Source organism: Leuresthes tenuis, unplaced genomic scaffold, assembly GCF_036924035.1.
Source record: "Leuresthes tenuis unplaced genomic scaffold, fLeuTen1.0.hap1 SCAF_1, whole genome shotgun sequence".
NCBI classification, from domain to species: domain Eukaryota; kingdom Metazoa; phylum Chordata; class Actinopteri; order Atheriniformes; family Atherinopsidae; genus Leuresthes; species Leuresthes tenuis.
In genome coordinates this window covers 15,882,871-15,897,487 of record NW_027325355.1, presented here as the reverse complement: position 1 = coordinate 15,897,487, position 14,617 = coordinate 15,882,871, and the positions used below count along the sequence as shown (strand labels likewise).

General features: G+C 43.9%; 1 protein-coding gene across 5 annotated transcripts in view; it reads left to right on the top strand.

Annotated features, from left to right (window-relative positions):
* The window catches only part of LOC140302971 (plakophilin-4-like), a 44,776-nt gene extending 30,433 nt beyond the window's left edge, over nucleotides 1-14,343 (top strand). For all 5 annotated transcript variants that reach the window (XM_072381555.1, XM_072381717.1, XM_072381639.1 and 2 more), the window contains exons 9-22: nucleotides 739-940; nucleotides 2,455-2,587; nucleotides 3,694-3,907; nucleotides 6,806-6,989; nucleotides 8,032-8,149; nucleotides 9,213-9,407; nucleotides 9,957-10,130; nucleotides 10,338-10,488; nucleotides 11,159-11,351; nucleotides 11,504-11,588; nucleotides 11,731-11,848; nucleotides 11,971-12,099; nucleotides 12,219-12,292; nucleotides 12,672-14,343. In XM_072381555.1, coding sequence (XP_072237656.1) covers nucleotides 739-940; nucleotides 2,455-2,587; nucleotides 3,694-3,907; nucleotides 6,806-6,989; nucleotides 8,032-8,149; nucleotides 9,213-9,407; nucleotides 9,957-10,130; nucleotides 10,338-10,488; nucleotides 11,159-11,351; nucleotides 11,504-11,588; nucleotides 11,731-11,848; nucleotides 11,971-12,099; nucleotides 12,219-12,292; nucleotides 12,672-12,929 — 2,228 coding nt within the window. In that variant the 3' untranslated portion in view covers nucleotides 12,930-14,343. The remainder of the gene's footprint in view (nucleotides 1-738; nucleotides 941-2,454; nucleotides 2,588-3,693; nucleotides 3,908-6,805; nucleotides 6,990-8,031; nucleotides 8,150-9,212; nucleotides 9,408-9,956; nucleotides 10,131-10,337; nucleotides 10,489-11,158; nucleotides 11,352-11,503; nucleotides 11,589-11,730; nucleotides 11,849-11,970; nucleotides 12,100-12,218; nucleotides 12,293-12,671) is intronic.
* The last annotated feature ends 274 nt before the right edge of the window (nucleotides 14,344-14,617 follow it).

Sequence of the window (14,617 nt, the reverse complement as noted above, 5' to 3'; positions counted from 1 at the left end):
CCGTTGCAACTGTGTGGTTAACTGAAGATATTTGTCCCTTTTTCTGTAACTTTTTCTGACTTTTGAGCTTTAAATTGGCATTAAAAGCATAAACTCTGTTTGGGTTTGAGCAAGAAAACTGAAAAAGGGAAGAAAAAAATCTTTACCATTAAAAGCAGTACCAGTTCTAATGCTAGGAATAAAATAAATCTTGGATTCAGCAGCAGCCTTTCAATTTAAATGACTGCATATTCCTCCTCAAGTGTTTATCTGCTTTATCACCATCAGAGAATTACTCAGACCGCCCCATTCTCCACAGCGGTGTCCTCTCCTGCCCCAGGAGTTGCTGTCCCGAGGTCGAGAGGCAGTGCTCAGTTTTGTGTCTCGGAAATGATTTCGCAGAAAACTGTGTTTGAAATGATGGTTTACAGGCACGTTATCTCTCCCTGAGGTCAGCTTTTAATGAGGCTGAACTCGTTAAATGTTCTTTGCAGCCTCTTTGCAGCCTCCTAATTCTAGTCTTTGCAGAATCATTTCAAGCCGAACGCTCTGTGGGAGTTGATAGTGCAGGATTTAAGGAGCCGTTGTAATTTAGTTTCGTCATGATTGAAACTCGTTTGGCTGCTTTTAAATGGTTTCTTGCCTGTCTCAGAACTTCATGTAAAGACTTTTTTAAAACTGTCTACAACCACATCCGTCACTCCCCACCCCTAAATCAAACTTAGACTGAATATGTGTTGTCTCTTGTTGTATCTTCAGGTATGGGGACCCTCCCTCGAGCCACAAGCCATTGCGGCACACTGCCGTACCAAAGAAACAGCTTTGGGCTGAGCTCTGCAGCCGTGTACGTCGACCCCATCAGGGTGTCCGCTGAGCCCGTCTACGCCCACAGGCACTCTGGACTAGTGGACCGAGCCGTCACCCGAACTCCATCAATCGAGAGCATCCATAAGGACCCAAGGTACTCGCACACACCAAGCATACTTATAAGTAGTACCTTTCATTTGTTCCAAGCATGTTGGAGAACTTAACGCAGTTCTTCAGAGGATTTTGGCGGTGTCTTTTCATGGCCTCTGTGGGCGCTACACCATCTGCTGCAGCACTTTGTGTTCTTCTTGTAGCTGAAAATAGTCCTGACTCAAGCCGTATGTTTAGGCTCACTGTGCTGCTGCACAATAATTTTAAAGCCAATTTTCTGGAGGAATCTAAACATCTAAAGAACCCAAAACTTTAACACAGTACAGTAGGGAGATGTACAACAGAAGTTCCAATAATATGTGAAAATATGTTACTTGAGAAACTAAGCTCTTTCCTTTTAAAAGGTTATTAGTAAAATGGGTATTCAGCTTCTTTTTTTTTTAAAAGACAAACAAAGCAAACAAACTCCAGTCTTTGGGACAATATGAGTCATTCATTCAAACTCTCCTCAGTTAAGGTCAAAAATCTGTTGCTACTTCAGAGAAATCTTCCTGATCAATAAGCATTTCACTAACTGCAGGTTTTTTTTGTTTAGGTCGAAGGAAAAGTTCATTTTCTCAAAATCTGGGCCCTATTTTGCCAAATGTGGGGGTCAAAACACTCCAACTTTTAAGGTTTTTAGGACATTTAAGGTTTGCCCAGTGAAGATGCAAGTTAGACAGTGGATAGGGGTTTGTTCTGCTGCCATGAGATGATTGATGCTTCTCCTTGCTACCTGTTTGAAGTAATGGATGCGTGAGGTGCCGCCGTTGTTGTGGAATCTAAATTATTACCAAGGATGGAAATCTTTGGAATTGGTTCAGTATTCAGGGGTAGTTGAGACCAAAAACAATAACGGATTCCTACCAGTTTCAAAATCAGCTTCCGGTTTTCTTTGAAGAGTGGTACAGTTGCTAGTAGCTTATCAGTAACTGGAGAGTTTGGAGAAGCCACAAAGAATTCTCCGGGGGGAGCTAAGCTAACAGTTACTCAGAGCATGTGCAAAAAATAGAGGGAATTTCTGGCATCTAGACTTTTGCCACTTTTGCATCAGACCGTGTTTACTTTGCCACTATTTTCTCAACTGCACAACGTCCGTTTCTCTGAATCACTGCATGCACTGCGGCTACCTCACGTATCCTGAATACATCTGCTGAGTCAGCCGGAAGTTGTTTCAGACTTGCTGGTATCCTCCTCCTGGGCATTGCTTCTGCAAAGATTTCCATTTTTATTGGCTTGTAGTTCTTTTTGGGATGAGACCAGCGGAAACCATGAGTCAGATGAAAAAGCCAGTCGGACTAGCCGTTTGGGAAGCTGATATCTGAGTCAAATTTCCTGGCAGTTCATTCAATAGTGGATGTTTCAGCTTGTTCTAAAGTGCTGGATTGCTGCTGCCATCTAGAATTCAGTTTTACAAACAAAGAAACCCATCGTCCACCAATGGGTCAACAAAATGGCAGTATTCACACAGCCAGAATAACTTTGCATAAAATTCTGTCCCCTTGTTTTTCCCCACAGGGAATTTGCATGGCGCGACCCAGAGCTGCCGGAGGTCATCCACATGCTGCAGCATCACTTCCCCTCCGTCCAGGCCAACGCCGCCGCCTACCTGCAGCACCTGTGCTACGGAGACAACAGGGTCAAGGTGGAGGTAAGGTGATGGCACACGCTGGGCAGTTGCCTGGATAAAAATAATGAGACAAGACGTCACGACTGACTGTCAACCAGCCGAGTGAGTCACGATGTTAAAATACATTTGCTGCTGCATTTAAAAGTCCCACCAAAGATGATGGTAATGAGGGTTAATGTTGTGTTTTAAAGTGTGCTTTTTGTTCTCTTACTAATATGTTAAATGTTTAACTTCTGTGTTGCATAATGGCATCATTCAAAGTCAGTTTTACTCTAAAACAGCAGAGAATGGACTTATTCTCTATAATTTGCAGTTCTCTTTACATTGTCTCCCTTTTTATCCCTCAGTGCGTTTCCAGCTGACAGGGATTGAAATGTGCCTTTATTTTTACATGCAGGCAGTCGGACTCTGAGCCAAAGCACCATCTGCTCCAATAAAACTTAAACAAATACTGGTGCCAAGTGGGGTGGTGCTCAGACTCACTGAAACATTGCGCGCTCTGTCTTTGCTCTGCTTCCCCTGCCGTAACTAATGCCGGCACAACGGTGCGGCTTCGCGCGTGAGCCATTTCAGTGCCGTTTGTTTGGTGATGAGCTTTTTAATTGGCCTTTGGAAGCAGCCTGGATGCATGCCTGCTCATTTCGCCAGAATCAAATGTCTTCTGCAAAGGCTTGAGCACAGAATTGGAAGACAAACGGAAGAGTCTGCTGCTCTACTGAGAGGAGTTGACTTTGAGATGACTCAAGAGTTTTCTCTGCTTTCACATGTTTGTGTCCAGGCTTAATTTCAGAATATGTCAGAAAATCCCTGCTGCATGAGATCAGTGCACACTTTAGTCTTTAATTAAAGCTGTACTTCTTTTAATTGTGAGTTTCTGTTTTTAGAGGTTTTTCCATGTCTTTAATTAATTTCAAGGAGACATTATTGACCTTCAGCTGACGCTGTCACTCAGAATCATTTGAAACTAAGCAGACAGGATGATAAAGATATTGATGGTGCAAATATTTTAATGATTTAAAAACTACAACCAAAAACTATTGGGATCTTAATCAATATTTGTTTTTCTAGAGGAAAGCCACCAGACTCAGAGATCTGAATGGATGGAGTAACTGGTCTTTGGTCTGCAGGTGTGTCACCTGGGAGGGATCCAGCACCTGGTGGATCTGCTGGATCATAAGGTGGCAGAGGTTCAGAAGAGTGCCTGCGGGGCCCTGAGGAACCTGGTGTACAGCAAAGCCACCGACAACAACAAGGTGGCGCTGAGGAACTGTGGCGGCGTGCCTGCTCTGCTGCGCCTCCTCAGGAAAACGACCGACAACGAAGTTCGCGAGCTGGTCACCGGTACGTTAAAGTTGGAGATTCTCCAGATAGGAAAAAAATGTCTTATCCTTAAGTGCGCTGTTTATCCTTTACCTCCTTGCTGGTCTCAGCTGCAATTGTCTGGGGTGATGCTGCATGTTGATTAAATATTTGTTGGGTTTCTGTTGCTGTTTTTGATTCACATTTGGGATTTGTGAATAAAAAAGGTGAGCAGGAGCAGAAACAATCTGACAGACTTCTGCTTATGTCCAGTAAAAGTTTGCACACACTCGCACTTATGATCCTGGTTGTTTGGAAAAAGACTTTCTTCCCCAAGGTTTGTTTCTGGTCAGCACATCTACTTCTTCTACTGAATTGCAACCACTTCTTTAACTACTTTGTTTAAAAAGCATGCATCACGTTTGACAAATTGTACACCTTTTTTGAACTTTCTGAAGGAATTTGCTTTGCGTGGTACAAGCTTTTGATGGTGACACCAAATTGAAGTGCCATAATTCCACAAATTTTCTTTAAGAATTAAGCAATCCCAGGAATTTGAGTCGGAGCCTTAAAAGATGAATTAGCTCGTCTCAAAAGAGTTTTCGTGCTTTTAAATGTAACAAAACCACAAAGAAGCACTGTCCTGTTATTAAAGATGGACACTTGACCATTCAGGTCTGCTGCGTTCATTTCATTGTAAATTCATGTAAAAGAAGTGTCCACATTGACAAAAATCAGGCTCCGAATGCTAATGCGACACACTAAAAATCCCTCTGTGATGTGTGTGGGTGTTGGCCTGCTCGTGAGGTCTGTTGGCCGGCCGGCCGGCTCGCTGACTGAGCGTCAGTCTGTGCCACCGTCTGACTGGCTGGCAGAGCGTTAATCTGTGCATCGGCTGTTCTGTGGGAGGCGAGAGCGGCCGCGGCTTAAACCCTCCGTGCGCGCAGTGTTGACAGAGCAGATCTCAGCGCCGTTGTCGGGACAGATGCTAAGATAATGTGCGTTGGAAACAGGATGGCATCGATGGCTCTGCACCCACACCGCACGCAGCGTTTAACTCCGGTGAACCTGAATCTACTGGACCCAGAACACAGAAGCGAGTTCTATTTTTAAAGCTCATCTCAGGATTTGGATGATTAAAGCTGCTTTGTGGCCGCAGCATGTCAAGTTTCCTTGCACCTATTGAACAAAGTGCACTGCAGCATATTCAGAAATATTTTTGAAATGCAACCTTTTGTCTTTGCTGTTAATGGAAAAGAAGACTGGTGCAAACAAAAAAAACACCTGATCCTCGCCAGGTCTTCAAATAATGAAGTGCATGACTTATTCTAACCATTTGTGTCATTTATCAAACTAAAAATAAGCCAAAATGTTGGTGTGATGTGTGGGGAGAAACTAAGTCTACCCCATGAATCAGTAGAACCACCTTTAGTGGCAATAACCCATAATTGCTTTCTGATTGATGTTATCATTCTCTCACATCATTGATGAGGAATTTTGGAGCACTTGTCTTTATAGCATAGGTTCAGTTCATTGAGGTTTATGCTCTGCTCTCTTAAGCATTTAGGTCAGGTTGAGGTCGGGACTTTGGACAATTGCAACCCCTTGATTCTTTTCTTTTTCAAACATTATGTTGTAGATCGGCCTTATAGCGCTTCCCAGATTGATGGCCAGCAACAATTGCTTCTCGAAGATTCTCAGTTTTGGTTCTGTATGTTTTGGTCTGAACCAAAACTGAGAATCTTCGAGAAGCAATTGTTGCTTGGTTCTGTATGTTTTGGTCTGGAAGCTCTCTATTTACTGGCCAATCTACGTTCCCATCCTCACCTATGGTCACGAGTTGTGGGTAGTGACCGAAAGAACGAGATCGCGAATACAAGCGGCCGAAATGGGTCATCCGGGAGGGGCTCGGAGTAGAACCGCTGCTCCTGCGCATTGAGAGGAGTCAGATGAGGTGGCTCGGGCATCTGGTTAGCATGCCTCCTGGACGCCTCCCTGGGGAGGTGTTCCGGGCACGTCCCACTGGGAGGAGACCCCGGGGAAGACCCAGGACACGTTGGAGAGACTATGTCTCTCGGCTGGCCTGGGAACGCCTCGGGGTCCCCCCGGAAGAGCTGGAGGAAGTGGCCGGGGACAGAGACGTCTGGGTTTCTCTGCTCAAGCTGCTGCCCCCGCGACCCGACCCCCGGAGAAGCAGTAGATAATGGATGGATGGATGGATGTTTTGGTCTGTGCCTCTGCTGCTCAGGTGCGACACCTAATGCTTGTATTTCACATACTGCACCTTTAATTTTTTCACAGGGGACGCATTCGAGTATGAATGCTATCAGACATGGCACTGTCGTGTGCTTTTGCCTTGAAGAAAATCCTCGGCAGAACTTAATAGATTTGAGGACAGAGGAACTTATTATGCTTGGCGTTGTTAAAGAGGCTTCAGGGCTCAAAAGATTTCTAACTGCAGCTTCAGGTATTCCTGTCAGATTGACATGAAAAGCACTAATCTGAAGGATGTTCTTGGTCATCTTTTAAGAGCAGAGAAGTTTTTATTTTATATATGGCTTCTTCACTAATGAGTACCTGTATTAAAAGCTTTAATTGGTTTCTCTTGAATAATTCCTCTTGGTCTTATCAATGTCCAGTTCCTCCTTTAGTAAAATACAGAGATTCCGTTTTTGCCTCTTTAAATGTGAGTTGTAGTTTGACGGGTTAGTATCTTTTTAATGCAGCTTTTATATGGCCGCCTTTTTTCCAGCGCAGTTAAAGGGACGTGACTTTTTGTGTATGGCTGGTAGTTTCTATGCTCTCTCGCCTCGACAGGTCTTACCATGAAAAGATATGAAAATCAAGTTCTCTCCGGTTACTAAATGGTCCCAAAGACTTTGCAAAACCAGCATCTTCCAGTGCACTGAAGGTTTACTTTCTTTGCCCTCTGCACGACAGGAGTCCTCTGGAACCTCTCTTCATGTGATGCGGTGAAGATGACCATCATCCGTGACGCCCTCTCGACATTGACCAACACAGTCGTCATCCCCCACTCGGGCTGGAGCAGCGTTTCTCATCGCGAGGATCACAAAGTCAAGTTCCAGTCCTCTTTGCTGCTGCGCAACACCACTGGCTGCCTGAGGTGAGCAACGAATAGAACACTCACCTCACGAAAGTTCCAAGCTGTTTTTTTTTCACCATTTGAGGGGTGGATAGCAGGAGTTCTGATTATAGTTGTTGTCACACAGTTGTTTTTTTCTCCTCGTTGTTCATTGCGTCAGCACAGTTATTGCCTCTGTGGTTAAAACTGCTCTCAAAGTCTATAAACTTGTTCTCATTCTGTGACGAAAACAGATTTCCACAAAGTGCCTCGCCACTTAAGCTGCTGAGTTTCCGGGCATGGTGTTTGCTCATTAAACTGATTCTTGTTTTTATATGCGCGGATGAATTTTGGATTTATTTCTCAACAGCGAGTTTCTTTTCTGTCTGCTTTTCATCTTAATGATTCTGTTAAACCGCAGCTCATAATCGCAGACATATAATCCATCAATACGGGGCTCTGTAACAGATTTTTATGCAGCAGCAAAATCTTGAAGAGGCAATAGAGGAGCAGCTCAGCGTCTCTCAGGCTCAAAGTACAGGGTTACGGTTTATATTTTTTGCTTGCAAGTTTGCATGTGGCGGAAAAGCAGTTTAGCCTCATTTAAAAGATGCGACTTAAGTTTACTTTAAGTAACAAAACATCTCCCTTCTGTCTCCTATGACAGAAAGTAAAACCATTGGAAAAAAGGAGCCCAAATATGCAAATAAACTACTGGTTTTCTTTAAGACACAACTGAGGAGAGACTGCTCTCTCCTCCTCTTGACCATTCACACACTCTCTGAAGTAGGTCTGCAGCTGACAGACAAATGCATCAACTTTCTCCACTCAGAGCTGCATGCAAACTGCATGCACGGAAGCCTCTGGCATTTTCCTTCACTCACATTGACATGAGGGTGTAGATTGATGGTATAGAAATGCATTGTGGGAGCTCTGTGCTGCTGTGCAGTCTTCTCATGCCAGCTCCTATTGGAGGATCTGCTCCCTCCTTTACTGTATCTGGGCAGGTTTTAAGCCACCCTGTGGGCGAATCCACACACTGCACATCCAAGCGAACAAATGTGTGTCTCTGTTTGTGTGCGAGGAACCTGAGCTCAGCAGGGGAGGAAGCAAGAAGCCAGCTGCGCTGCTGTGAAGGTCTGGTCGACTCGCTGCTGCACGTCCTCAAAGCCTGCGTCAACACCTCCGACTACGACAGCAAGGTGCTGCAGAGACGCACACATGCACGACTGTTTTTGGCATGTTTTGTTCAAAATGAACCTGACCCCAACATACAGTAGCTGGAACCACATTCTTAACCATGATTTATGATGGATAACTGCTCAAATGGGTGGTTCAGTTATGGTACTAAACATGTTTGTCACTGCGAACTAATAATTAGTAGTTGAAGATCATAACTTTTGAAATGGAACTAGTCAACATGCAGAAATTAGCAGGTTTCATGGTCATGTAGCCACTGTAAGCACATCTTGTCACAGTCCCAGGTTGTGCTTTTTGTTCTTTTTGCTTTTTAGCTCGTTGACTGGGTCATTTTCTGTGGCTTTATTTGTGGAGAGAAATATTTGATTCAATCTCATTTTCAGCCAACTTGTATTCCAGTTTCGTCAAAGATCTGAATCAGACCATCTGCTACTTCTGTCATTCAAATCAGAAGGTTTTTTTTAATCATCTTTTCAATCAAATGTTGAGGGAGGCATTTTTTCCTCTCTGGATAGAGTCTGGACACACCTGAGACTCTGAATTAAAGTAGCTTAAGCCCACTTTACCTGAAGGAATATGACCAATGTGAGTCTGAAATAGTTAATCACTGTAAATTCTACTGTTACAGTGGTTACTATTGTCCCCTGATGGTTACATCAATACTTGTAGGAAAAAAGCAGTTTTCACTGGGTTTGTCTTTTTTTGTTTTCTACACCCAAATCCAGAAGCCAGATATCTTAAATAATAACTCGGTGTGTCATGTTGTCTTCAAGGCCACTGATGGAGGGTTGACCTTGGTTGCTTTGCGAGTCACCATGGCAACAACAAACATGATAGGGTAATCTCTTGGTATGGCATCATTGTGGACTAAAATGTATTTTCCTGCTCAGATTGAAGCCTCTCAGATGAGCTTGGGAAAGGAGAGACCTTTAGTAGTTCTCTCATTTGTGAAAACCACATGCCAGACTTGGATGTATGAATTACAGTCATTTTTTTATCACATCTGTAGTAATAATGTAGTCAACTGATTGCAGAGATGGTCTGATTGAAATATTTCTCTGTCAGATTGTGGAGAACAGCGTCTGCACTCTGAGAAACCTCTCATACCGGCTGGAGGTGGAGATGCCCTCCTCCCGTCTCCTCGGCAACCAGGAGCTGGACACCCTGCTGGGCTTCTCCTCCCCGGTCAAGGAACTGGACTACCTCTGCTGGGGCAAGAGGAGGCGCGGCAGGAAGAGGAGCGGCTGGCCTGAGGGCAAGGTATGAAAGCAGAGAGGTGGGGTATCCAAAGAGGTGCTGAGATATATGGACAGATTACGGAGCCTTCCATCACACACTGGCCCAGGGAGTCTGAGGTTCCTTTGTTTTATCTCTGACTGTAATTCTCTGAGAGACAAAAGACTCAAAAGGAAAACCAAAAGAGAGAAAAAGGAAGAAAGATGCTAACTGACCACAAAGACAAAATTTATGCAAAAAAAACCCCAAAGAAAATATGATACCAACTGATGTGAAAGAATTTGAATGAAACAAAAATTCTACAAAATTATGGTAAAATGTGCAAAAATAAGTTTGACACTAAACAATCAAAAGGAAAAAAAAAAGTTGCAAACCAAACAAAACGTGATCATAAAATGACCACAGAGAACTGGAAACTAACCAAAGAGACACCAGATATGGAAAATTTCCATAAAGAAACAATCAAAGGTGACAGAATTGGAAAACAGAAGATGGTGTTTTATGTATCTGAATACTTTAGCTTCTCCACACTGAGCACAGACACTCTAACATGGCCTTCTGCGTTCTGTGCAGTGGGACGGCGTCGGTCCAGTCCCAGGCTTCTCCCAGTCTCTGAGAGGAGCAGAGCTGCTGTGGCACCCGATGGTGGTGAAGCCGTACCTCAACCTGCTGGCTGAAAGCTCCAACCCCGCCACGCTGGAGGGCGCAGCCGGCTCCCTGCAGAACCTCTCCGCCGGAAACTGGAAGGTAGGAGCAACTCCCTCACCTCAATCTGGAAAATTAAACACTTTGACATGAAATATTGTTTTCAAAAGACTTTCAGTTTTAAAACTTTTGAGTCAAATCTCAAAAACAAGAAATAGTCATTATTCACTGAGCAAAACACTCAATATAGAATGAATAAAAGATGTTGGACTCAAACAATTAAATTTTTGTCTTTTTCTGTGCGTTCAGTTCTCCACATACATCCGAGCGGCGGTGCGAAAAGAGAAAGGTCTGCCTATCCTGGTGGAGCTGCTGCGGATGGACAATGACCGGGTCGTCTGCTCCGTCGCCACTGCCCTCCGAAACATGGCGCTTGATGGCCGCAACAAGGAGCTGATAGGTGCAAACACACGAGCAGAGCGACGCACACACACACACACATACTCCCCATTAATTGATTCAAGCTCATCTGTGAAACTGTGAAAGAGATCATCTTCACACTTCAAGCAGAAACGTCAACAAACCGTTTAGAGCAGGTTTTCCATCACATTGCAGGTAGTCCATTCATTCCAAACAGACTCGGGTACACGTCGCCTCCTTGTGGTGAAATAATCCAATGCTCTCTCAGTAATCCACACACATTGCATTTATGTATGTATCTGCTGGTGATGATGAAGTGAACAAATGTTTTGGCATCAAATCGATGAGACACCCAGCACATAGACCGCACCTGAGGCTGCACCTGCAGGATTAGAAACGCAAAAGAACCTGTTGGACATGAAACAAGATGGCTGTACTATACACCAAGCTCAATGCAGCCAGACATTCATTATTTTAGCTGCTGGAGAGAAAAAAACGAATACTCGGCCTCAAAAAAGGGACGTTTTATGCATTAGTTAATGTTTCTTCTTCATAAAATACACTGTTTTAGATGATTCATTCTTCTGGTGAGGCAAAAAGCAGCCACGTTAAAGCAAGTAAAACGATTTCTGGCCACAAGGTTTCTTTACAGTACAGGCAGCGATGTGAAGAGGGTCCGAGAGGTCTGAATGCTGCATGTTCTCCTGCAGGAAAGTACGCCATGCGGGATCTGGTGAACCGGCTGCCCGGCAGCAGTCCCTCTGTGCTGTCAGACGACACTGTGGCGTCGGTCTGCTGCACGCTGCACGAGGTCACCAGCCGCAACATGGAGAACGCCAAAGCTTTAGCAGACAGTGGAGGCATCGAGAAGCTGGTGGACATCAGCAAAGGACGAGGGAAAGGGTACGAAACAGAGGCTTCTACTTTTACGAATCTGCTCCGTTTCAAGATTCTTTTCTCATGCTTAATTCATGCTCTGTGCACTCGAGATGAGACAATAGCAGCTTCATCTCAGGCTTTATATTATTGGATGTGTTATGTGTCCTGTGTAACAGGTACTCGATGAAAGTTGTGAAGGCGGCAGCTCAGGTGTTGAACACACTGTGGCAGTACAGGGAGCTGAGGAGCCTGTACAAACAGGTAAGTGTGAGCACACACCTGGAAAACTCAAAGTTACAGTAGTTTTTCTATCTAGTTGTCATATTTTCCTCAAAGGTTTCCCTCAATGCAAAAAGAGCAATTGTGGGCTGAATTTTTCACTTACAAACTTCGCTCATTACAGGACGGATGGAACTACACCCACTTCGTCACCCCTGTCTCCACTCTGGAGCGAGACCGCTATCGTTCTCAGCCGACCCTGCCCACCAGCCCGCTGCAGATGTCCCCCGTCATCCAATCAGGTGTGAGCTCTGTCCATTGAGGTCAAAGTGACAGTCCTACTCGTCTAAAACCTATTCTCTTTTTTTTTTTTTTTTTTTGTATTGATTGTGGTCTAAGTTTCCTGTCTGGTTTTTATCTTCAGGTGGCAGTGCAACATCCTCTCCTGCGATGCTCGGGATTAGAAGACACAGCTCAAATTATCAGAGGGCACAATCATCTATGCAACTCAACACGTATTACGGAGACAGTTTACACAAACGGCAGTACACAGGTTTGTATTGTGGCGTCCCTCAGGGATCTGTATGCGGGTTCCTGGTATTTTATTCAGTCCACTTATATTCAGTCCATAACATTTTTTTTCTCTCATCTGTGTTGAATCTCCCTTATTAGGGTCTGAGAAGAAATCCCCATATTTCATTGGGACTTACTCCTCTCAGTCAGGAGAGGATTTGAGAAGATCGCAGGTAAGAAAATTACGATTATTTTATGTATTTTTGCTTAAATGAAGATATGATGATACAAAAGACAAACAGCACATTGCTGTAAAATCGGGCTTTATCTCCTAACAACCATGAATCAATTGATACAATGCTTAACTGTTCTGTTTTAGTGTAAACAGTTGCAAGTTTTCTAAGCCTGTTAGTTCTTTGTTTCTAAATTAGACATCACCATCTTTAGTAGAAATAACCTTAGTGTCTACCTGTCCCGTAATTTCTTTAAATTGGCCAGTTTGACATTTATTTGAATCTTTTTGCAAAGTTCCTCAGCATTTAAACTAATTTTACCATTTACCTTGAAGATAATGCTCATTCTTACCAGTTCCTCTTGTCCTTTGTCTCCCAGCACCCGGAGCCATTCTATGACGAACCCGACAGGAAGAACTACAACAGCTACAGAATGTACCTGTCGTCCCCACAAGGCTACGGCGAGGAGCACTACGACGACGAGCCGTTTCACCTGACCCCATCCTCCCCCGAGGGCTACGCCAGCCAGACTCTCCGATTCAAAGCCAACACCAACTACGTGGACTTCTACTCCACTACGCGGAGGCCTTCAAACAGGGCGAATAAGTTCACCGGCTCTCCCGACTCCTGGGTGTAGACACCAAATGGTTACAGAGTGTGTGCACTGAGTTTCATCACGTCGGTCGTGTGTTTCCGTGGATGTGTGTGTGGTTGTGCGCGAGGTTGCGGATGCATGTGAACGTGTGTGCATCTGTGTTGAAACTGTGCTCGACGACCAGGGCTCGATTTGCTCTGTGCACCTTTTGACTAAGCCTGACAGCGAGCAAAACAATGCTGACAGCAGATTATTACATTTTTTCAGGCTGATGGTGGTTGGGGGGGGGCAGTTGCTTAGTTGCGTCAGTGTCAGGCTGCAAAATCAGATGAAACCCCTGTTATGCGCCTTGTACAGGCTGTACCTTAAACTATAGCCTTCATATTCGATTTACAGTTGACTGAAGCTTAATTTGGCAGTTGCCTGGGGAAAACATTTCAGTCTCATTTAGTATAATCATTGCTGGGGCAGGTGGCTTCTGGCTCAGTGAGAGCCAGTCACACTCGTCAGCATGAAGGATCATTTAAAAAAAAAAAAAAAAAAAAAAAGCCTCAAAGCTTTTGTTTTTGTACGTTTCGAGATGCCCTGCTGTTCACACGCTAGAAAATGAGTGCCACAAATTCTAGGCTTCTAACATTCGGAGACAAAATGCAAATTCTGATGGTGATAACTGTTTGAATGCAAATGTAGGTTTTCATACCATAGTTGCATACAAAATCAATCATGATTATAATGCCAGAAAAGCAGCCAAACCATATGGGGTTTAATCAGGGAGTACCTGCCCCCCCAAATGCTGTGTTTGTTGATGTATCATAATAGTTGAGTAGGCAAATCATAGGTGTTTGAGACCATAAGATAAATGTTTAATTCACTGATTCATTAAGTGAGGAAATGCTGTTGCACATCAATGAAAAAGGAGGGTGTAATGTGTGCATGAGTATCTTGTTCATAGGCACTTTGATTTGGTACTGCTGCTGCTGTTTGAGTCCGTCAGATAACCAACAGAAAATAAAATTCCCATGGAATACATATGAATTAGAAGTTGACCGTTGAAACCGTTGATTTCAGAGTGTGTTTCACAGGCAGTGCAAAAGTCTCCGCATATATGAACTTCTGACTCCACTCTCATGCGGACCGACGTGTGACCTCAGCGCGGCCAAACTATCGTTCAATCAGAGAATGTACCTGGCACCGTGTGAAGAGTTTCAAATAAAAGCTGAGCTCACCTGAAAAAAATCTGCCGAGCTCTGATGATTCTAAATTCTGTTTCAAAAGTTTCAGAAAATCAAAGGTATTTCATGCTCGAAAGACAACCGTGTCAAACAACATCTGCCTCGTGAAAATTGCAAACTGAGTGGTCGAAGTAAAAAAAAAAAAAAACAACAAAGAAATGGAGGTGATGAAAATGCATGAGTTAAAAAAAAATCGGAGGAAAGGTGGATGTAAATATGAGAAATGGAGTGATAAATGGTTGATTGATTTAAAGCTGATATAATGGAAACAGCCAGGTCTCAAGTGTTTAAATCAAACTGGCTTTAATTAATCCCACCAACATTTTGATTTTATAACAGAGGAAATAAAAGGTAAAAAGAGCCTTTTTTTCTTTCGGTTTCCTTACTTCCACCTCTTCATGGCAGAGTGTGCAGCCTCTCTGCTGCAGGTCAGCAGCGCAAAGACAGGCTTAGTCAAAAGGTACTTTTTTTGGGGGGGGGGACAACAAAAAAAAACAA